Source organism: Pinus tabuliformis, chromosome 6, assembly GCF_031772625.1.
Source record: "Pinus tabuliformis cultivar Carrire ecotype Pingquan chromosome 6, CPIR1, whole genome shotgun sequence".
Taxonomy (NCBI): domain Eukaryota; kingdom Viridiplantae; phylum Streptophyta; class Pinopsida; order Pinales; family Pinaceae; genus Pinus; species Pinus tabuliformis.
In genome coordinates this window covers 1,065,744,565-1,065,767,050 of record NC_142292.1, presented here as the reverse complement: position 1 = coordinate 1,065,767,050, position 22,486 = coordinate 1,065,744,565, and the positions used below count along the sequence as shown (strand labels likewise).

Here is a 22,486-nt window from a genome sequence, read left to right as displayed (position 1 = left end):
GCTCCACGCAGGCCCACGCGGTTATTACGAAGGGCGGCGTAGTTGTAGCCAGAGAAAGTCATTACAGCTGTCGGATCAACCAAGATTTGCCAAGTGAAGTGAGGTAATCTCACTAAGTTTCCTGCCAGTGTCTTTTTCTTTGTAATTGGATTGCCGGAAGGGCATCTAGAGTTGTATTCAAAACTACTACTTAATAATAATAAACCCTCAGAGTTGTTGCACCGGTTTTCCCGCATTGGGTTTTTCCAGGGACATTTGTCCAAAAATAACAATGTCTATTGTGTTGTATTTTCTTTCTTGCTCAGTATCTTGTTTCCGCTTATAATTTAATTAAGTGAAGGTTGTAGTAGTATTTACTTCGATATTTACCGTAGAACACAATAAATAACTTGTATGGATTAACAAGTAGGAGAAGTAACATCAGTTTGCTGCAGTACAGTTTCGGTTTAGGAATTTTTACATGCTATCAGAGCTGTAGGTGTAACAAGAAGAGCAAAACCAGTAGATCCAACGTTGAGCAGAAGAAAGAGTTCGAAAACGCTGTAGGAGGCAGCGATTCGAAACTCCGGAGGGTTTGCACAGTTCTTAGCTGGAGGGCTGAAAGTTCGAGGCAGTCTCTCTCCGAGTGAGTCGACGGAGAGAAGGACTTCCAGTTCGAATTTTTGTCAGGGCAGAGGGAGGAGCGTTGAAGCCTCAACGTGAGAGAGCTGGTTGGACGCAAATTTTCAACAAGCAGATTGTTGGGTTGAAAAACGTTAGAAGGAAGAGAAGCACCTTGAAAGAACTTTTCCTCAGCAAACTTCCCATCAAGAAGTCTGTTTTTTCATTGGTTGAGCAGCAATAGTGAGAAGCAGAGGGGATTTTCGACATTTTTTGCAGATATAGCAACCAGTGGCTTGAGGGATCAGGACAAGTTAGACAGAGCATCCAACTATGTCATCAGGAAAGCTAGAATGTCTTTCCTTTTAGATGAGCATGCCCTCAAGACGTACGTTGACAGCATGGTGGTTGTGCCTACAGATGCAGATCCGCTAAAAAAGTATAGAGCTAAGATGGCAAAGGCCAAGAGGATGATCACAGATGGAGTCAAGGATCACGTGGTGTGTCACATTGCTAGCAGAGGGACTGCTAAGGAGATGTGGGATGCCTTGGCCACATTATATCAAGGATCTTCCAAGCAGCGAAAGATGTACTTAGAAAAGAAGCTGACATTTGCTCAGATGCAGAAGGGAGATCGGGTGGATCCATTCCTCACGAAGCTGAAGGAAACCCGAGATGAGTTGTCTGCTGCAGGGCATACACCTTAGGATTCAAAGTTGGTTAGACTGGCCCTCAATTTTGTCTCGGATGAATAGCAAGTCTTTCTCCAGAGTATCCTCGGCAGAGCAACATTGCCATATTGGGATGAGATGTTGGCAACGCTAAAACAAGAGGAGCTAAGGAGAGACCTGATCAAGGTCAAACTCGACGGAACTAGCAGCAACAATGGGTCAAAGCCCAAGGAGGAGGAGGATAATGCAGCCCTTGCATCGAAGGGACAGCAGGGGAAACAGAGACGTAAGAAGGACGTCTCCAAGGTGAAGTGTTTCAGATGTGGCAAGATGGGCCACTATGCATCCCAGTGTCCCTTGAATAAAAATGATAAGTATGAGAAGCATGATCCTAAGGTTGCAGCCACGAAGATTGCATAGTAGGAGTTCGCCATGACAGCCGATATATCTCCAGAAGGGAGGTGGGTTGATTTGGAGTTGTAGTTTGAAAGAGCTACAGATGGGTAGAATCCTTGAGGTGTCCACCTCTTCGATGAATACACTGCTACAAGAGCCCAGATCAGGAGTAGCAGGATGGACTAGTGTCGGTTGGTGCCGAGGTGTGTCGGGGAGACAGTTGCAATGGCTAGGAGCGCCAGAGACTGAATAGCGTAGAGTAGAGTTGGCAGCAATGCAGATGGCACAGAGAAAAGGTTAGCGGCAACGCAGTAGATTCAAAGGGTCAACGCAGAGACTAGTAGTAGTCAGTACCAGCATTCACGTGGTATCATACTGAACATAGTTCAGTGATTTTGGATGTTTTTTAGTTGCTTCTCTCAGCAACTGAGTTGCAGTACGGATGCAGTGTTAGCAGTGGTCATGCTAGCAGCATAGCAGATGCAGCATTTGAGAGGGAGTTGTAGTACAGATGTAGCATTGGTAGTGGCAGTGTCAAAGGTAGCAGTACAGTTACAGCAGCAGCGTAGTAGTTGGTGGACAGCATGTCAGACATCAGTAGCGCAGAGGACGATGCTTCAGAGTCAGAGCAATATGCAGCAACAGTATATTGTTAGAGCACATTCCTCGCTAAGAGGGAGTGTTGATTTGGGGTAGCATCGAATGTGCTCTAGGCCTCAAATTTTGTAGGGAGGCTTGGGCACATGTATTCCAAAGAACCCAGAAAGTGTTTTGGGAAATTCCACCCAAAGACGATTATATTAAAATAATTAATATTATTAATGAAGTTAATGGGTATTAATCTAATTGTGGGTGTAACTTCTAAAGAAGACGGAGATCAAGCCAAAACGATCTGAGCCTTTGATTAAGAGTTAATCTAGGTCGTTGGTTGTCCAACAGAAATATATAAGAAGGGGCTCGAGGGTCATTTCGAAAACACATCGAGATATCAAGAGATAAAATTTTTGAAGTGAGAAGTTCTCAAGAGAAAATTCTAATCGAGTAGATTTCTTACAGTTGAGGGGCAGGGATAGTTGGGTTGGAGTATCTTCTTCGGGACCCCGAATACTCAGCAGAGAGGCAAAGAAGCACTAGTGGAGGCAGCGCAGACCTAGGAAGGACTGAAACTGGGCCAGGAGGGCCCACGCAATGCTTGACGCAGAGCCAGAAGGGCCACCAAAGAGGAAGAGTTGTCTTCCATCAGAAGCCTGAAACTCGTCGAGGAGCTATCGGAGCAGCCGGGAGGGTTGACGTCAGAGCTCCAAAAGGCAAGGAGACCCAGCGCAGAGCTGACGCAGAGCCTTGGAGAGCTCCATGCAGGGCCACGCAGTTACTGTGAAGGGGCAGTGCAGTAGTAGCCGGAGAAATCAAAAATTTCTCTCGAACGGCGTGTAGCTCACAACATTCAATGTTGTTCGTATTGTACCTTCTGTTGTCTTCTAAACCTTGATTTCCATGCCCAGCTTTGACCAGAAATCACTCCTTCAACTTGCTGCAACAAATTTCTCCTTCAAAACTTTTCTCTAGCTCTCAGCCTCCTTTCTCCAATATGCTCATGAAGAATGAATGCAGTCTCTCTTTTCTTTTCCCCCTTTTGTTTCCCTAAATGACTTTTGGGCAACCCTAAGATCTAATGGCTCAAATTCATTTAGATCAAGGGATGAGAATAAATATGCATTTAATTCTCACCTTCTATTTTTTAACTCACCCATTAAATGAAGTACCCACATTGTACTTTATGTCTAAAGTCACTTTTCACTTTATAATTTAACATTGACTTTACCACTTATAAAGTCACTTTCACTTTACATTTACCACTTGTCCAAGGTACATTTAAAATCAACACTCCCTCTTATCGAGGAAAGTGTTTCCCACCACACCCATTTTGTCCCTGAAATGGACATGCTGGTCACTTGGCAAGGACTTTGGGAGAACATCGGCCACTTGCTCATCTGTTGATATATACTCCAGCTTCACTGCCCCCTTCTGAACATAGTCACTAATGAAATGATATATGATGTCAACATGTTTTGACCTCTCATGAAACACTGTATTCTCTGTGAGTTTAATGCAACTCTGATTATCACAGTGAATAACCGTCGGTCTCAATTCCTGATCAAATAGGCCATACAACAACTTGCGAAGCCAAATGGCCTCACAACTAGCTTAGCTAGCAGCCATATACTCAGCCTCAGAAGAGCTCAAAGCAACTGACTTTTGCTTTCGACTGAACCACGACACAACTGCCAAACCCAATCCAAAGCAACACCCTGAAGTGCTTTTCCTGTCAAAAGCACAGCCTACCCAATCTGAATCTGTGTAACCTACCAACCTCACTCCATCTCCCCGCCTATAGTCCAGACCATAATCAACAGTCCCCTGCACGTAGCGAAGAATGTGCTTTGTAGCTACCCAGTGCACCTTCCTGGGCTCAACCATGAACTGGCTAAGTGTGTTCACTGCAAAGCATATATCTGGCCTAGTGTTGACCAAATACATCAAGGACCCAATAAGTTGCCTATACAATGTGGGATCCACCAAACTAGAATCTGAAGCATGAAGCTTCTTCGAGTTGGTGATCATAGGTGTAGACATGGGTCTACAGTTTGCCATGTGAAATCTACTCAACACATCCACAGCATACTGCCCCTACCCCAGAAATATATGTCCCTCCTGCCACACCTCAAGCCCCAAAAAGTAATGCATCAGCGCAATGTCCTTCATCTCGAACTCCATAGCAAGATCCTCCTTGCAACCACTAATCAGTCTCTCTGCCCCAGTGATGAACACATCATCAGCATACAACACAAGAATGAGCAGATCATCCCCTGCAACAATGTAGTATAGGTTTGGATCTGCATCACTCTTCGTGAAACCCATCTGCTGCAAGTAAGTATCAATCCTCGAATACCAAGCTCTCGGAGCTTGCTTAAGTCCGTAGAGTGCTCGCCTCAATCGACATACATGGGTCTCCCGCCCAAGTACCTCAAAGCCCTGTGGTTGCTCAACATACACCTCCTCCTCTATAACTCCATTCAGAAATGCGGTCTTCACATCCATCTGATGGATCTACCAACCCATTTCTGCAACAATAGAAATAGGGGACCGGATAGAAGTGTACCGAGCTACAGGAGCGAAGGTCTCATCATAGTCAACTCCCTCTATCTGTGAGAACCCTCTAGCCACAAACCTCGCCTTGAACTTCTCAATGCTGCCATCCACAGCATGCTTGATCTTGTAGAGCCACCTGGAAGTCGCAACTGACTTGCCCTCAGGCCTAGGCACCACTTCCCAAACATTGTTCTTAGTGATAGAGGCATATTCCTCCACCATAGCCTCTCTCCATACCTCCTGGCTAGCGGCCTCCTCATAGCTAGTAGGCTCAGAGTCAACAATGTTGGTAGCCTTGGCTACATAACTGCAAAACCGCTCAGGTGGCAAACTCTCCTTGTTCACCCTCTTCGGAGGACCAACGGGCTCTGCTTCCTTCAAGTTGTCTTAAAGCCACTTGGGCCTCCTCTTCCCTAAAGAAGCTCCCCCATAGGGAACCTCATCCTCTGCTCCCAAGTCTGGTGAACCTGAAGGTCTACCAACTGACCCTGGTGTGCCTGTACCAACACCTATCCTCGAAGAACCTGTACTGGCACCTGTGCCTGTGTTAGCTGAAGTGCCATGTGAACTCTGTACCAGTGGACTCCCTAAAGAAGTGCTCGGTGAACTCGCCATTGGTGCCCCAGATGTCACTGACACTGAAGTACCTCCTGTACCAATCGATCCAGAACCCTGAGGTCCTGCTCCCTATACCTGACCTCCCTGCTGAGGAGAAGTCTGTGACTCTCTCTCATCATACTCCCGTGATCTCCGATAGGCCCTCTCCTCCTCGAACTTCACATCCCTCCTAATCACCACTCTCTGTTTAGAAGGAATGAAGATCTTATAGGCCTTCGAAGTCTCGATCTAACCCATAAAGATACCCTTCTCTGTTATGGGTTCCAACTTCGTCCTCTGCTCCTTGGGGATATAAGAATATGTGATACATTCAAAGATACGAAGATGTGCCACATGAGGCTTCTCTCCATTGAAAGTCTCCTCCGAAGTCATATTCCCCAATACTCTGTGAGGACTCCTGTTGTGAAGATAAACAGCAGTATGCATGCCTCAACCCACAAAAACAAAGGCAACCCCTGATCATGAATCATCGCTCTAGCATCCCCAACAATAGCTTTGTTCTTCCTTTCAGACACCCCATTATGTTGGGGTTTGTAAGGAACCGTGAACTCTCTCCTAATGCCCTCTTGTGCACAGAAGTCAAAAAACCCACCATCGGTGTACTCACCACCATTGTCTGACCTCAAGACCCGAATCTTCCTACCTGTCTGCTTTTCCACAAGAGCTTTGAACTCTTTAAAGCGATTGAAGACCTCACCCTTTGTCTTCAGGAAATATATCCAACTCCTCCTAGACTAGTCATCAATGAATATAACATAATACTCATAACCACCCAAAGACACATGAGACATACGGCTACTAACATCAATATGAATCAAGTCTAGTATACCTGTAGATCTGTGGTCGCTCACTGGGAATGGTAACTTGATGTACTTGCCCAAAGCACACCCTCTGCAGACCTCATAATGCTCGACACTAAAATCAAGGACTCCAGTAGTGATCTCTCTCAGTACTCTCAAAGCTCCATGATGCATATGTGCCATCCTCCAATGCCATAACTCGCACAAGTCTCTACTGTTGGTGGTACTAGTGTGAGTGCTACCAGATGTGCTACTCACCAATGCTCCTGCCGACTGAAAACTGAACTTGTATAGTTTCCCAGAGCAGACTCCAATCACTTTAGCCGAAGTGATGGAAGCTCCCCTGGGATGCATCAATACCTGCCCTCCTGAGAAAGTGACATCAAACCCCTTCTCCTCCATAGCAGACACTGAAATCAAGTTCTTCTTCATCCCCGGAACATATAAAACATCCATGACCTTCAAAGGAGGCAAAGACTCCCTCTCAAAGGTCACAGTCCCCACACCAACAGCTCTCACAGTGTGATCATCTCCTAGTACAATCTCAATATCAAGTGCCCTCTCTGCAAGCTCTGAAAAGAACTCATGTGCACCTGTCATATGGCGGGAATCCCCGCTGTCTATGTACCACACATCGGATGATGTACTCCTACTAGATGTAGAAATAATAAATGCAAAGTCCTGGTCAAACTATGAAGCAAACTGCTCCACCTCTGTTGAAGCTGCAGTACCCTTCTTCCCCTTGTTCTTCTTCTCAAGACACATAGTAGCGTAGTGTCCCATCTTCTAACATGCCCAACATTTGACTTTGGACATATCCATATCTTTCTTCTTCTTCTTCTTCTCCTTTCCCTTAGCCCCATCTAATGAGGCCCCTTTCTTTGCCTTCCCTTTGTTCTTCCTGTTGGCTGTCAAGGCTACATCCTCCTCATCTGCTATTTTCACCCCACCACTGTCAGCCTTCCGTAGCTCATGCTGCACACAATCATCCCAGACTTTGTCCCAAATGGGAAGATTCTCCTTACAGGTAACAACATCTCCAAAGACCTCCCAAGACTTAGGAAGTCCCGCTACAGTGATCCTAACTAACTCTGTGGGTGCAACTGTCTCACCAATAGCAGTCAAATCATCATGTACATGTTTGACCTAGCCAAGATAATGAACTACACTTTCAGCGTTTGTCATCCTGATGTTCTTCAATTGTTCTTTGAGTACCATCTTCCTGCTCTCATTGGTACTCTGATAGAGAGTGGTTAGAGTTGTTCACATCTGATATGCATATGTGTTTCCACTCACCTGAGGAACCACATGATCCTTCAGACTGTCCATCAAAATCCTTTTTGCCTTTGCATTACTTTTTATGAATTCAGCAAGTTCATCTACAGCAGTATGAGGTACAACCACTTTCTGCACTATGTCCCAAACTGTTGCCTCCTCAAACATTGTTTGAATTATGTCCTTCCAAATGGCGTAGTTGGATATCCCATCCAGTCTGTCCTTTATCCCTAAGAACATGGCCATGACTGCTATCCAAAATTTACAAAGCTATAGAAATGAACTTTCCAGCAAACCTTGTTGTCCCAAAAGTTCAGTCTATGTGAAATTTCACCTTGCTGTCCCAAAATATCAGTTTTCTGTCCAAATTGAGTTTGCTGTCCAAAAATTCAGTTTGTTGTCCAAACCACTATTTGTTGTCCCAAACTATTGTCTGTTGTTCAAACTGCAATTTTCAACCTATACCTCTGATACAATGTTGAAATTTGATGACTAAAAAAAATTCCAACAATTCCAACCCGATTTTAATTTCACCTTATCACTCTCATTCAGTTAAATGCCCTTTCCCATAAACATACATTCAACATATAGAATTTTGGAAATGATATTTTCAGATTAAAACACATGGGACTGTCAACACATACTGAAAATAAATATGGACATAACCAAACCAACAACACACATAAAAATACACACAAATTTTTGGTCAACTTAGCCCCAGTGAAAAAACCCCTTCAATCTTCTCCAGGAAGAACCTGTTAGAGAGCTCTTCAAATTTGTTTATCTTTCAAGTTGAGGAAAAATACATTTGTATACAAAACAAAACAACAAAATACAACTTGTCTCTTCAGCCCAAAAATCCTTGAAAACTGTGCCCACTTTGACTCAATTTTCGTGCCCACTTGAAGCTGAAATTATGTATTGTACAGATACAATTGTACGGACTGTACGGATTTCCATACCGCTATACGGATTTTTTTCAAATAAAAAAAAATCAAAAACTTCTCTCGAACGGCATGCAGCTCACAGCATTCAATGTTGTTCGTATTGTACCTTCTGTTGTCTTCTAAACCTTGATTTCCATGCCCAGCTTGCCCAAAAATCACTCATTCAGCTTGCTGCAACAAATTTCTCCTTCAGAACTTTTCTCTAGCTCTCAGCCTCCTTTCTCCAATCTGCTCATGAAGAATGCAGTCTCTCTTTTCTTTCCCCCTTTTGTTTCCCTAAATGACTTTTGGGCAACCCTAAGATCTAATGGCTCAGCTTAATTTAGATCAAGGGATGAGAATAAATGTGAATTTAATTCTCACCTTCTATTTTTTAACTCACCCATTAAATAAAGTACCCACATTGTACTTTATGTCTAAAGTCACTTTTCACTTTATAATTTAACATTGACTTTACCACTTACAAAGTCATTTTCACTTTATAAAATCACACTTAGGAAAAGAATTATTTTGAACACTTTTCCCTAAGTAGAGACTAACCCATGGGAAACCACTTGTCCAAGGTACATTAAAAATCAACAGGGTTCCCTTAGATGTAGGCCACCTCAACAAATTAAATTAGATTTAAAAAAATCATTTTTAGTTATTCCGAGCCACACCATATAGATATGTACAAAATCAATCGGTTCGATACCAAACCAGCGTTTTCCAGTTCTGAACCTCCAACCAAACCAATTTGGGGTTCGAACTAATCAGTTCCACCAATTCTAATAACATTGAGCTTTAGTAGCCACACACAACTAAGAAGCACGCGGATTTGTAAGAACAGCCCCAAATCAACGAAAAATTACTTAAGATCTATTAATTTTAGATAACAGTGGTATGTTCTATGCTTAGCACAATTTACTTCAATGTTCCTTTAGCAGTGCAATAACAATTTCCAATTATTTCTAGTAGCAATCACATTAACCATTAATCACATTGACAGTAAATGCAAATAGAACATAAAACAAATGCAAAAGACAAGCCAAAACAAGAGGATACCAGATTTGGCGGATGCCAGGGAAAAAATCCAATGTGGGGAAACCCTTTGATCAAATCTTCTTAATTATTATTCAATAGTTCAGTAGAGAGAGAGAGTACACAAGTCAAATAGACTAGCCCAATACAAAGTCAAATCAGCCATGTCAAATTCGGCAGTCAAACTTCAGCGCTAACCAGAAAGTCAACTTTAGTCAAAACAGCAATAAATCACCTCCTTTAAAGCTCAGTCAAAGGCAGTCCAATTCGGCCTTCAGCAGTGGTCAAAGTCAATCCAAAGTAGTTAAAAAACTCTGGTCAAACTATGGTCAGCTCTGCGGTAGGGCAACAAAAGAGGTAGGGTATGTAAATTATTGTTTGGTGTATTCTGGGCAGAAGAGGACCTAAGGGAATTGGCCTCTGCCCTAGGAGTTTTTGGTCAAAGGATTGACCTGATTATTTAACATTGTACAGGGAATAAAGGGCTGTTATCCCTGGTATGGGAGCCCTATGATTTCTCTTATTAATGGACTGATAAGAAGCAAGTTTGGGCATAAATCATTGTGTACTATCATTGATCTGATTGTTGTTATATTTCTGTTGTGCAAAATTTTTAAAGTTAGGCACTGCTAGTGTGTTTATGTTTCCTAGCTAAGGCATAGACCAGACCTAGAGTGCATGGATTTCTAACATGGTATCAGAGCTACTTTGAAAAGCAGTTGGGTCAGAGTTATGCACAGGTAGCAGCTCTAAGAGGGAGCCAAGTTGTCTTGCTTTTCAAGGAAGAGCGGCTCGTCAAAACGATTTCTGGATTGAGGTTTGAGGACTGGTTGGAAGGCCTTTCCACCTATATTCCGTGGAAGGAAATGATCAGGCTAGTGTTGATGGCGAATGATCTATGGGATTATGCCAACACTGAAATCAAGGCACCATTTGATGCAGCAGATTTGGCTATAAACACCTTAGCAAATGCAAAGTCCAAGCTGATCATTCTTGATGGAGTCAAGTATCACTTGATACCTCATTTCACCAAAAAGAACATTGCATAGCACATGTGGGAAGCTTTGAAAGATTGTTTTTGAACAAGAATGAAAACCAAAAGATGGTACTGAGATAGAAGCTCAAGGACATCAAGATGGGAAGTTCAAATAACGTGACTTCGTATCTCACAAAGATTTCACAAGTTAGTGATGAGCTTGTAGCTTGGGGGCAATGTGGAAGAACCAGAGTTGGTGAGGACTCCGATAAAGGGCTTGACAACGCAGTGGAAGCCATTCATCAAAGGAGTCGTTTCATTGGATAATCTTCCAAATTGGAACAAGTTATGGGATGATTTCATCTATGAGGAACTTCAGCAGAAGACTGATGCAGAGAATGTTGCTCTTGCTAGTAAGCTAAAGAAGGGCAAAGAGAAGTTCATCATCAAGGACCTAAGCAAAGTGAAATGCTTTGCATGTGAAGAGTATGGTCATTATGCGAGCAAGTGTCCACACAAGAAGAAGAAAGGAGGGAAAGAGAAGCCTGAGATGGCAATGGTTGCTCCAACTACAGTCGATGAGGATGAGTTCACTAAGAGATTTGACAAAGAGTTTTCTCTAATCTCTCATTTCTTCGAGAGCACCATTCATGAGGGTGCTTGGTTCATAGATAACGGAGCGTCAAAGCATATGACAGCATTACGAGAAGTATTTGAGAGCCTAATCGAGTAGGACTCTAAGTTACATGTGAAGATTGGTGATAAGAGTCAGCATGAAGTCAAAGGAATAGGGACTAAACCATTCAAGATGAAGTCAGGTGAATTACTGCGAGTCCAGGATGTACTTTGGGTACCAGAGCTTAGATGTAGTTTGCTTTCAGTCTCAGAATTGAGGCAAAGGGGTCTGATGTTATTTTTCCAAATGGAAAAGTGATGCTCAAGCCTAGTGGATCTAACTCTAGCCCAGGAGTGGTTCTTGGAGTTAGAGAGAATGGTCTTTACAGGCTTAAGGGAAAACCTATTGACCAAGGAAGGAAGAAGGTTTCTGAGACTCAGAGGGAGTTCACAAATTTAGAGGGGGTGTCAACAACCCCATAAGAGCACAATAAAGGAGACCTCCACATCTAAGAAGAAGGAGACATAGAATGGCTTATTGGCCTATCTGGAAAAGAAGAAGCAAGAGGCTTCTGTTGAAAAAAGGTACAAAGGAGGTGTTTCTTATTGTTATTTTCCTAAGCCTGTGAACACAAAGTGAAACCACCTTTTTAGTGACTTTATAAGTTATTTAAGTCATGTGACTTTTTAGTCACTTTATGAGGTACTAAAAGTACATTGTACTTTATTATATTAAAGTGACTTTATGTTTTTAAAGTGACTTTATGAGGGAAAAGGTACAAGGTACAAAAAGTTATTAAAGTGACTAGGGAGGCTCATTAATGAAGGGGGAGACATAAGAGGGGGTCAATGGGAGATTAGATCTCCACCCTTGATCAAGGAGAGCTGAGATCTAATCTCAGCCCTTGATGCTAGGGATAGGGCTTCTCATCATTATGAGACTAAAAAGGAGGAAAAAGGCAAAGGAGGCATTCATTCTTCAAGTGTAGAATTGGACAAGTGACGAGGAGAAGAGGAGAAGTCAAGAGGACAAGCTGAGATAGCATTTGCTGAAGTAGAGATAGAATTGCAACAAGGAGAGGACCACACTCAGGCTCGAGTTTGAAGCCCGAGATAGTGGCATGCAACCTGAGGTAAAGGCAGAGTTTCCAACGCAAATTTCCAGGCAAAAAGGCGGTCTGATAGGAACGAAAATCTAGGAAACTAAACATTGAAATAGAGGGACAGCAATCAACTCAACGCTAAAATCAAGGAGATTCAGTGCATTAAATGTTGGGTTGACTGACATGAATTTCAAGGCAGAAATTATGAGTTTGTGGCCTGAAATTCAAGGAGGAATTTCCTGAGCAACGGCACAAATTTTGGGGTCTCAGTACTAAACAGTGGCATGATTTTCTAGATCTGAAAGTCTGAACAGTGGCACAATTTCCTCAGAAGTGATTGCTAGACAGTGGCACACATTTCCAGATAGTGGCATGAATTTCTAGAGGACTAACTCAAATTTCAAGGGAGAGATAAGCAACCTGTGTTGTGTATTTAATGTTGTAATAAATTCTCTAAGAAAAGCAAAATAAAATCCTCTTCCAAATTGGTTTTCCCTTCACAGTTTTTCCAAGGTCTGTGATTTACCAAAAATCCATCTGTCCAAATTTGTGTATGCATGTGAAAATAATTATCAGCTAAAGTGAAAAGTAGAGGTAGGCCCATGTGTTTCTATTGAGATTTTATATTCGTGTTTAAATCAGCATTTAACCATGGGATGTGGGCATTAAACATGATTTGTCAAACAAATTGAAACTGGGTGGAGCTATAGGACACAAAATTTTCTACAACTTCTAGTAGCAAGGACACTTCCAAGAAGGGTTTTGTTCTGGCAGCAGGTTTTGCTTCTGTGATGGAAGGAGAAGTGTATGATGAATGTTGGAGAACAGTCATGGAAGAGGATTGTGTTCCAGTATGGGAAGAAGATAGACTTCCAAGGGATCAAAGTACCTCCCTCACTAAGAGGGAGTGTTGAGATTAGGTAGTCGGGAGGTACTCTCACATGCCCTTGGTGCTAGGCTTGTGAGAGAGAAACACCCACAAAGTGGCTGTGTGTGCTTTGCACCCGAGTTTGGGGTTTTGGACCCAAAGGTGTGGGCTTGGAACCCAAGGAAATTCTAGTTTAATGTAAAGGTTGAGTTGGAGGGCTCTTGAAGTAAAGGAGGGCTTCCTAAGAGACCTAAGGACAAGTATAAATAATAAACCAATGGAGAGGTTTGGAGACACGAGAAATCAAGGATCATTTCTTCTTGGGTGTGGTGACAAAGGCAACAAAAGTAGTCGCAGTAGCGAAAGGACCGTTGTGAGGAAATTCTGGCCTAAAGAAGAAGACCGAGTTCTAGGACAGCTGGACAGTGTTTTGTGTGCAAGTTGCAAACAGAAGAGGTAGGGCAGCTAAGTTTGGACTCTGGAGGCCTGGTTAGAGGCCGCAGCAAGAGAAATTCAGGGCCACAGGGTCGAGCCTTGAACAAGGCTCCAAAAGGAGGGGCCACAACTTGAAGGACATTAACTGCAGCCAAGACCGAATTGTTAGGGCTAACCAAGGGCTGCAAGGAATTACCTGGTATGTAAATTATTGTTTGGTGTATTTGGGCAGAAGATGACCTAAGGGAATTGGCATCCACCTTAGGAGTTTTTGGTCAAATGATTGACCTGATTATTTAGCATTGTACAGGGATATAAATGGCCATTATCCCTGGTACGGGAGCCCTGTGACTTTTCTTACTAATGGACTGATAAGAAACAAGTTTGGGCATAAATCATTGTGTACTATCATTTTGTTAATTTTCCTTGAAACTCTGCAACTACTTAAATGAATTACTGAAAACAAGGCAACTGAAAACTGAAACCAGATTTACTTTCACCAAGATACAGAGTTTCTCAACAATTTATAAGCAGCGGAAAATAATAGACAGATAAAAACACATTCACACAAATTGACACACTTGTACTACCCAGGAAACCCAAAAGGGGAAACCTACTTTCTTTGTTGTGGTATTTTATGATAGCTCTTGAGCAATTGGATCTGTTACAAAGAAATCTGTCTCTGAGAACACATCTGTTCTCCTGCTGAATACCCTGGACCTTCCCTAAAGAATTCCTGATCCCTGCTCCTATTTCCGACGCACTAGAAGCCCCTATTTCTTTGCGCACTTGGACCTATTTCCTAGCGCACTAGGCCTCCTATTTCCTAGTGCACTTGGCCCCTATTTCCTTGCACAAATCTCCTAAATTTATGCACACTTGCTCCTCAAGAATGTGCACCTCCTACACAAAGAATGATCTCACAAAACTTGTGAATTATGTGCCTTTGTCCTCCTCTTTATAGATAAAATTTGAGCATGCAAGAAGGCCCAATTCAATTTAGAAATTCAAGTTATGATTGCGAGTTAACTGAGAGTTCTACTCGTTCTCTCTCCAGTCAGCTCTGGAGTCGTAACTCGTTCTCCCTTCAATCAAGACTAAAGTCTCAACTTGTTCTAACTGAACTTGTAATTGCCACCTTGTTCGATAGTCAAACTGAAGAAGACTACATGTAACTGAAGCTCCAACACTACGCATGCAATCTTAATGATCATTCCAATAAACTGGAAATAGACTCATCATAACTAAAGTCTATCTCATGAGCTCGCACTCATGCTAAAGAAAGGACAAATTTGTGTTCTTCACTAGCTAAAGCATAAGCCATAAGACCTTCCACGCTACATTTTCAACACTCCCTCTTAACAAGGAAGGGAATCTCCACAACTCCCAACTTATCTCTGAAATAGACGAAATTGCCTTTTGCCAATGCCTTGGTCAAGATATTTGTTGTCTGCTCCTTTGTTGGAATGTACGGTAGCTTCACTATCCCTTTCTATACACGGTCCCTGAGATGATGATACCTTATCTTGATATGCTTGGAGCGATCATAAAACACTGGATTATCGAAGAGCTTGATGCAACTCTGATTGTCACAGTGTATCATAGTAGGCTCCATCCCCTGCCTAAAAAGTCCCACAAGCAACTTCCTCATCCAGATAGCTTCACATGCTGCCAAACTGGCAGCCATGTACTCAGCCTCTACTGAATTGAGTGCAACTAATCTCTACTTCCTGCTAAACCAGGAAACAACTGCTAATCCAAGTTTGAAGATGCAACATGAAGTATTCTTCTGATCTGTGGAACTCCCTGCCCAATCTACATCTGTGAAGTCTCACTCCATCAACATGTTTGTACCATAATCCATAATTTGTTGTGCCTCTGAGATACCTCAAAACATGCTTCACAGCAACATAGTGAACTCTAGTGGGATCCATCATGAACTGGTTCAATTAGTTCACTGCGAAACAAATATCAGGTCGTGTATTGACTAAGTACAACAATGACCCGATGAGTTGCAAGTACAATGTAGCATCTACTCGCTCTACTCTGCTAGCGTCTACCTTCCTCCAATTTGCGACTAGAGTGGTCATGGGCCTGCAATATGAAACCTCCTGAGAATCTTTGTAGTGTACTTCCCCTGCCCCAAGAATATTTCTCGTTCACCCTGCCATACCTCCAGCCCGACAAAATAGTGCATAAACCCTATATCCTTCATCTCAAACTCCCTTGCAAGTTCTGCCTTGCAATCCTGAATCGAGTTGTCTGCTCCAGTCAAAATAAGATCATCAATATAGATCACTAGAATGAGTGGAAGCCCTCCAACCGTTATGTAGTGCAGGTTGGCATCCGCCTTAGTCTTAGTGAAGCCCAATCCTTGAAGGTAGTTGTAAATGCGAGTGTACCATGCTCTCAAACCCTGCTTGAGCCCACAAAGAGCTTTCTTTAGCAGATAGACATGAGTGTCTCTGTTGAAAGTCTCAAACCCCTCTGGTTACTCCATATATATCTCCTCCTCAACCACCCCGTTGAGGAAAAATGTTTTCACGTCCATCTAGTGGATCTTCCATCCCATCTGAATTGCAAGTGCCAAAATCGTCCTGATGGATGAATAACGTGCCACTAGAGCGAATGTTTCCTCATAGTCGATGCCCTCAACCTATGAGAAGACCTTGGCCACAAACATGGCTTTGTACTTCTCCACACTCCCATCTGCTCCATGCTTCACCTTGTACATCCAACATGAGCCTACTACTCATTCTCCCTCTAGCCATGGCACAATCTCCCAAACATCGTTCTTCATGATGGAGGAATATTCCTCCACCACAGCATCCCGCCAAACTTGCCAAGAGGTTGTCGCCTCATAACAAGAAGGTTTTGTGTCCAACAACTCAGTCATCAATGCCATGTACTCAGTGTACCTCTATGGCTGCTTACTCTACCTGAACATAGAGCTAGGAGTCTCAACTCACTCCTGGGCCTCCTGAATCAACCTCTCAGCCCACTTGGCTCTCTTCCTCCCTGTGTTGGGAGTCACTAACTAAGTGGTTGCCTCCACTCGTCCAGGTCTCTCCTCATCCTATAATGACTTCTCGTCATCCTAATATGTGGCCCTCTTGCCACCTAGTTGCAACTCAATCTGTGATCCCAGTTGAGGCTCTTGCTTGGGAGCAAGTAGCTAATCCTCAGGTACTCCAACCTGCCCTCGCTCCAAGGAATCCCTCAGAGCTCTTCCCTCCTCAAACCTCACGTCTTGCCTTATAATTGTCTTCTTGAGTGATGGTATGTAAACCCTGTATGCCTAAGATGTCTCACTGTAACCCACGAAAAATCCCCTTTTAGCTATGGGCTCCAACTTCTTCCTACTCTCTTTGGCCACATGGCAATAAACTTTTGTGCCAAAGATGTGTAAGTGAGAAACATCAGGCTTCTTGCCTATGAAAGACTCCTCTAATATAACTCGTCCAAGCACTCTGTGTGGACTCCTGTTTTGCAGAAATAATGCAGTTTTGCATGCCTCTACCCACAAGAACATAGGCAGTCCCAAATCATGCAACATGGCCTTGGACACTCCAATTATGTTGTGCTTCTTCCTCTCAGCCAACCCATTTTGCTGAGGGTTATGGGGTGTTGTAAGCTTTCTCCTAATGCCCTCCTTCGCACACACGTCCCTAAAAGCATTGAAAACATATTCTCCGCCATTGTCACTCAATGATTTGATCTTCTTCCCGGTTTGGTTTTCTACCAAGGCCTCAAAACTCCATGAACTTGGAGAAGGCCTCCTCCTTCTTCATAAAGAAGATCCATGTCTTCTAGGAATTATCATCTATGAAAGTGACATAGTACATGTGCCTCATAAGAGATTGAGAAGAGCAGGGCCCACATATGTTTGAATGTACCAACTCCAAAATCCTTTTGGCTCTATTGTCTCAGCCCTGAAAAGATGGCTTGGCATACTTGCCAAGTGTGCACCCCTTGCACACATCATGTTGATCAAACACGCATTGTGGTAGTCTTGTGGTTATCTGCTGAAGGATCTTCAGTGCCCCATGCATCTGTGCCAAAGTTCCCCATGTCTCTGCGTTGCGCACTTCCTGCCTTGTTGCTCAAGGTTGCGCATGTCTCAACCTACAACCTATAGAGATTCTTCATCCTCACACCAATCTGCTTCACTGATCCAGAAGCTAAGTGCTTGAGGTAAGCCTTACCTTTGTTGAAGATGACATCATAACCCTTGTCCTCTAGGGTAGCCACTGAAACAAGGTTCTTCTTCAGGCCTAGAACATAGAGGACATCCCTGAGATGGAGAGAGCTACCAGACTCCCTCTCAAAACTGACAATACCAACTCCCCTAGTCAAGTACTTGCCATCATCTCCTAGCTCAATGTGAAATTGCATGTCCTTCTCCTTCAGTTGGCTGAAATATTCCTTGTTCCCAGTCATGTGGAAGGATGCTCCAGAATCAATGTACCATACGTTGCTACCTACTAAGCTTGCCATGCAAGCTATCAATGAGAAATCTTTCTCGAACTAAGAAGAAAACCCATCTACCTCAGTTGATGCAACCACATGATCCTTACTGGATCCCTTCTTTTGATTAGGACACTTAGTGGCATAGTGCCTGAACTTGTGGCAATGGAAGCATTTGATCTTGCTCAGATCTTTCTTCTTCTTCTCACCCTTCTAATTGGACTCGGCCTTTCCTTGGCCCTTCTGGCCCTTGGATCTGTTGCATTTGCTTGCCAGGGCAAAGTTCACCTCTTCCTCTGTCTTTGTTGATATCCCACTCTCTTCTTGGACCCAATCTGACCACACCCTTTCCCAACTAGGAATATTCTTTTTGCCACTGACTACATCCTATAAATTTTCCCAAGACTTATGAAGTCCCAGTAGAGCAAGACTCACAAGGTCTTTATCTACTACAGTTTCTCCCACTCCGGCTAGCTCATCCCAAACCTGTGGGAACTTGAAAGGTACGTAATGATGGGCTCTCCTTTGCTCATCCAAATATTTCTTACCCTATTCTTCAGAGCAAGCTTCCTGGTATCACTGGAACCCTAATACAAATCTAAGATGGCTTTCCACATCTCATATGATGTCTTCTTCCCATGGTGATGAGGGATAAAATGGTCTTTGACCCCCTAAAGAATGATCCTCCTGACCTTGGTGTCATTCTTGTTATGTTGGATCAACTGTTGGGCATCTTGAGGTGGAATTATTTAATTCGCCACAAATTCTAGCACCCCAATATCTTCCAACACCATTGAAATTCGCTCCCTCCATGAGCAGAAGTTAGACGCTCCCTCTAAATAGTGATTTGCCCTCAATCCTTGGAACGACATTTTGCTATCCAAAAATTGATCTTCAAAACTCTAGCACAAGCCTCTTGCTTGAACTGCGCTCTTCACTTACTAAACAATTTGGTGTTGGTCATTATGTTGAACATTGCTTTGATACCATGTTAATTTTCCTTCAAACTCTGCAACTACTTAGATGAATTACTGAAAACAAGGCAACTGAAAACTAAAACCAAATTTACTTTCACTAAGATATAGAGTTTCTTAACAATTTATAAGCAGCAGAAAATAATTGAGAGATAAAAACACATTCCCACAAATCGACATGCTTGATTTGCCGAGGAAACCCGAAAGGGAAAACCTGCTTTGTTTGTTGTGGTATTTTATTAATAGTTCTTGAGCAATTGGATCCCCTAGTGAATAGCCTGGACTTGCCCTAAACTTTAAAGAATTCCTGATCCCTGCTCCTACTTCCTTGCGCAAATCTACTCCTATTTCTTAGTGCAAATCTCCTCAAGAATGCACACATCACACACAAAGAATGATCTCACAAAACTTGTGAATTATGTGCCTTCGTCCTCTTCTTTATAGATAAAATTCAAGCATGTAGGAAGGCCCAGTTCAATTTAGAAGTTCGAGTTGTGATTGCAAGTTAACTAAGAGTTCTATTCATTCTCTCACCAAGCAACACTAGAGTCTTAACTTGTTCTCCATTCAATCAAGACTGAAGTCTCAACTCGTTCTAACTAAGCTTGTAACTGCCACCTCGTTCTGTAGTCAAACTGAAGTAGACTCCACGTAACTGAAGCTCCAACACTATGCATGCAATCTTGATGATCATTCCAGTAAACTGGAAATAGACTCATCGTAACCGAAGTCTCTCTCATGAGCTCGCACTCATGCTAGAGAAAGGACAAATTTGTGGTCTTCACTAGCTAAGGCACAAGCCATAAGACCTCCCACGCTACATTTTCAACACATTGATCTAACTGCTGTTATATTTCCGCTGTGCAAAATTTTTGAAGTGAGGCACTACTAGTGTATTTATGTTTCCTAGCTAGGGCATAGACCAGACCTAGGACGCATGGATTTCCAACAATATGCATGTCCAAGAAATGCCTTACCTTATGTTTGTCTTCTGCAAAGAACATCCGTAAATCACCCATGTATGACAGGCCACATATTTTGGCAAAAAGTTCTTCCTGCATTCACAAGATAAGCATCAATAGCATGCCTTCACTAGTTAAGCAAATACACTAGCACATATTCACCATAAGCAAAGATAATCCAATGGTAAAAATCACCACTTGCATCAGTTCAGAGGGAAGTGAAATCTGATTGTGACATGCAGCACCTACAACCTAGTTGAAGTCCAGGCAAATGGAATTTCAACAATATAGGAAATCATTGAAAAAGCATATAAAAATAATTAGATTTGCAGTGAGTTCAGATTGTTAGATATTAGTTTTACAAATATAACTGAAATTGACAGAAACATCAGTAAGGATTATGAAAATCACCTCTGAGAATTGAGGTGGCAAAAGCAGAAGTGCAGCTGAAATAGCTGCCTTAAGGTTTGCTGCATTGACATCTTCTATATCCAACGTATCTATAAGAATATGCACCTACAAAGTGAAACAGCTAATGGTTGTTAGATTGAAATAATCCCCTTCAACTATTAATTCATCAACAATTATTTCCTTTGAAATATCCAGATTTCTCAAACTTCATTTAGACATGGTACATCATACTCAGTTGTACAGTACCACAACTTTCCTATCAAACTTACTACTTTTTCTTGAGGGTTGATGACTATCAAGTATTACATGGTTATTAGTCATTTCCCGCTATCATTACAGAACTCAGAAAGCACATCCCTGGAAAATGTACAATTCACTTAGACATTAGTCGATTGGTAATTACTAAGGACATCACTTTTATTGCCAGTATCAGAGGACCAGGCATGCTCCTTAAAATAATAAATTTATTATAATGGCTCTTCGCATTCCCACAGAGATCAATACAAAAATAAAGATAATTGGGAAGCTCGTTGAACAAGTTATTCCAAACCAGGCTGCCAGTTGGTAAAAACAGATAAAGATGGCTTTGAACCTCTACTATGATTGTTCCTCTGGCATGTTTTAGCTGTGGGAAAACATTTTCTAGACATATTATCGTACATACTTGCACATATTTGACTCTTGATAAGTACCATGGGATTGGTGCTGCACTAATACAACAAAAATGAAAAGACAAGCATGGTAACCCTAGCGTGAAAATCCTTACTATGCATGATACAAATCTTATTGGTATCAAAATATTGTTAACTCTTTTGTTGGTTCAAGCCTGTTCTTCAGATAATTTATGTAATCTCCTAAAATTTAAGGTTTCCCAATTTTAGCACCAACTATTTTTAGACTGTTCATGGATTAGTGATCAACCCTCATTTCTGTCATTTTATATTTTTTTTAAAGATTTTCTATTTCTTGACTGCCTATTTTAGCAGGGTCTATTTATAGACTAGAGTTGACCGATTGACTAGTGATTATCCGTTAATGAGTTAAATGCATCTAATAATGAGTTGAGCAGTTTAATTAGCAAAGATATTATCTCCACTACTGCGCCTCAGTCTAAGTCACTGCGTTCGTGTTCGAGTTCGACAACTTTGAAATTCGAATCAAGTTCGACACCTAAAAATTTTCCAATAAAGTTCGACATATAGAAATTTGAAATATATATATATATATATATATATATATATAATGATAATATTCAATTTTAAGCAGGCAAAAAAACACGTGACATATATAAACCACTGTTACAGCCTACAGGGTTGATCCATCAATGTATGTTTAGTGAAGATGACATCAAATTCCAGTGCTCATACTTGGTGTATCAGTGCCGCAGGAATAAATTATCAGATTAAGGAGTTCAGTTTAGTGGGTTATTTGTCATGACATTTAAGCTTTTAACCATACAACATATGCTTGTCATAAATTACAATGCTCTTTAAATTTGTGAGGAATATTGCAACAGAATTATGAGAGATCATTCATCATAGCGTGAGCCACATTTATGTTCCATAAATTAACACACAGATGAAAAATCCTAGAAATGTCCACATCTTTCAGTCTTGTCAATTACCACTATTGGATTTGTAAAATTCTAATGGAGTGTTTATGTTGAGAATTATTAACATGAAACAAAATGACAATGAAAATTCTCACCGGCTCTCTTCTATTTATGTCCACTCTCACTAACACCTGCTATTGCTAACACTGAACAGTCACAGGCGTATAAAATAAAACGCAGCCTGTGGCTGCAAGGTGGAGACTCGAGAGCCAAGATGAGCTGACAGTGGAGACTAGAGAGCCGAGAGTGAGTCTGGACGCGTGAGGGATCGAGTGAGCGCTGAGGGTCCAGGGATGGGTGTGCAGGCAGTAGTGGTGGGAGTCAATGGTCGTATGCGAGAGTGAGAGTTTCATGGCCACCTCACTTTTTACCAATTTTAATTTTTTTAATTATAAACCCTGGAAAACACCGAACCAAAAAACTCTTAAAACGAACTCCATCGAATTTCTTGCGAATTTTATCGAATTTTTTACAAATTCATCACAGGTTTGTGTTCAGCTTGAAGTTCAGCGAACAAAAACGAATTTGTTCGAATTGGTTTGAGATTCAGCGAATTTCAAGTCTGAAGGATTAAATTCGCCAAACC

At 42.1% G+C, this 22,486-nt stretch overlaps 1 protein-coding gene across 4 annotated transcripts in view; it reads right to left on the bottom strand.

Annotated features, from left to right (window-relative positions):
• LOC149262621 (translocator assembly/maintenance protein) overlaps positions 1-22,486 on the bottom strand; it is a 94,276-nt gene that overhangs the window by 29,002 nt on the left and 42,788 nt on the right. For all 4 annotated transcript variants that reach the window (XR_016259178.1, XR_016259179.1, XM_089424977.1 and 1 more), the window contains exons 7-8: positions 20,289-20,393; positions 19,893-19,970 (exon numbers count right to left, since the gene is read on the bottom strand). Coding sequence is in view for 2 of the 4 variants with exons in the window: in XM_089424977.1 (XP_089281103.1) it covers positions 19,893-19,970; positions 20,289-20,393 (183 nt within the window). In the remaining 2 variants the exon portion in view is untranslated. The remainder of the gene's footprint in view (positions 1-19,892; positions 19,971-20,288; positions 20,394-22,486) is intronic.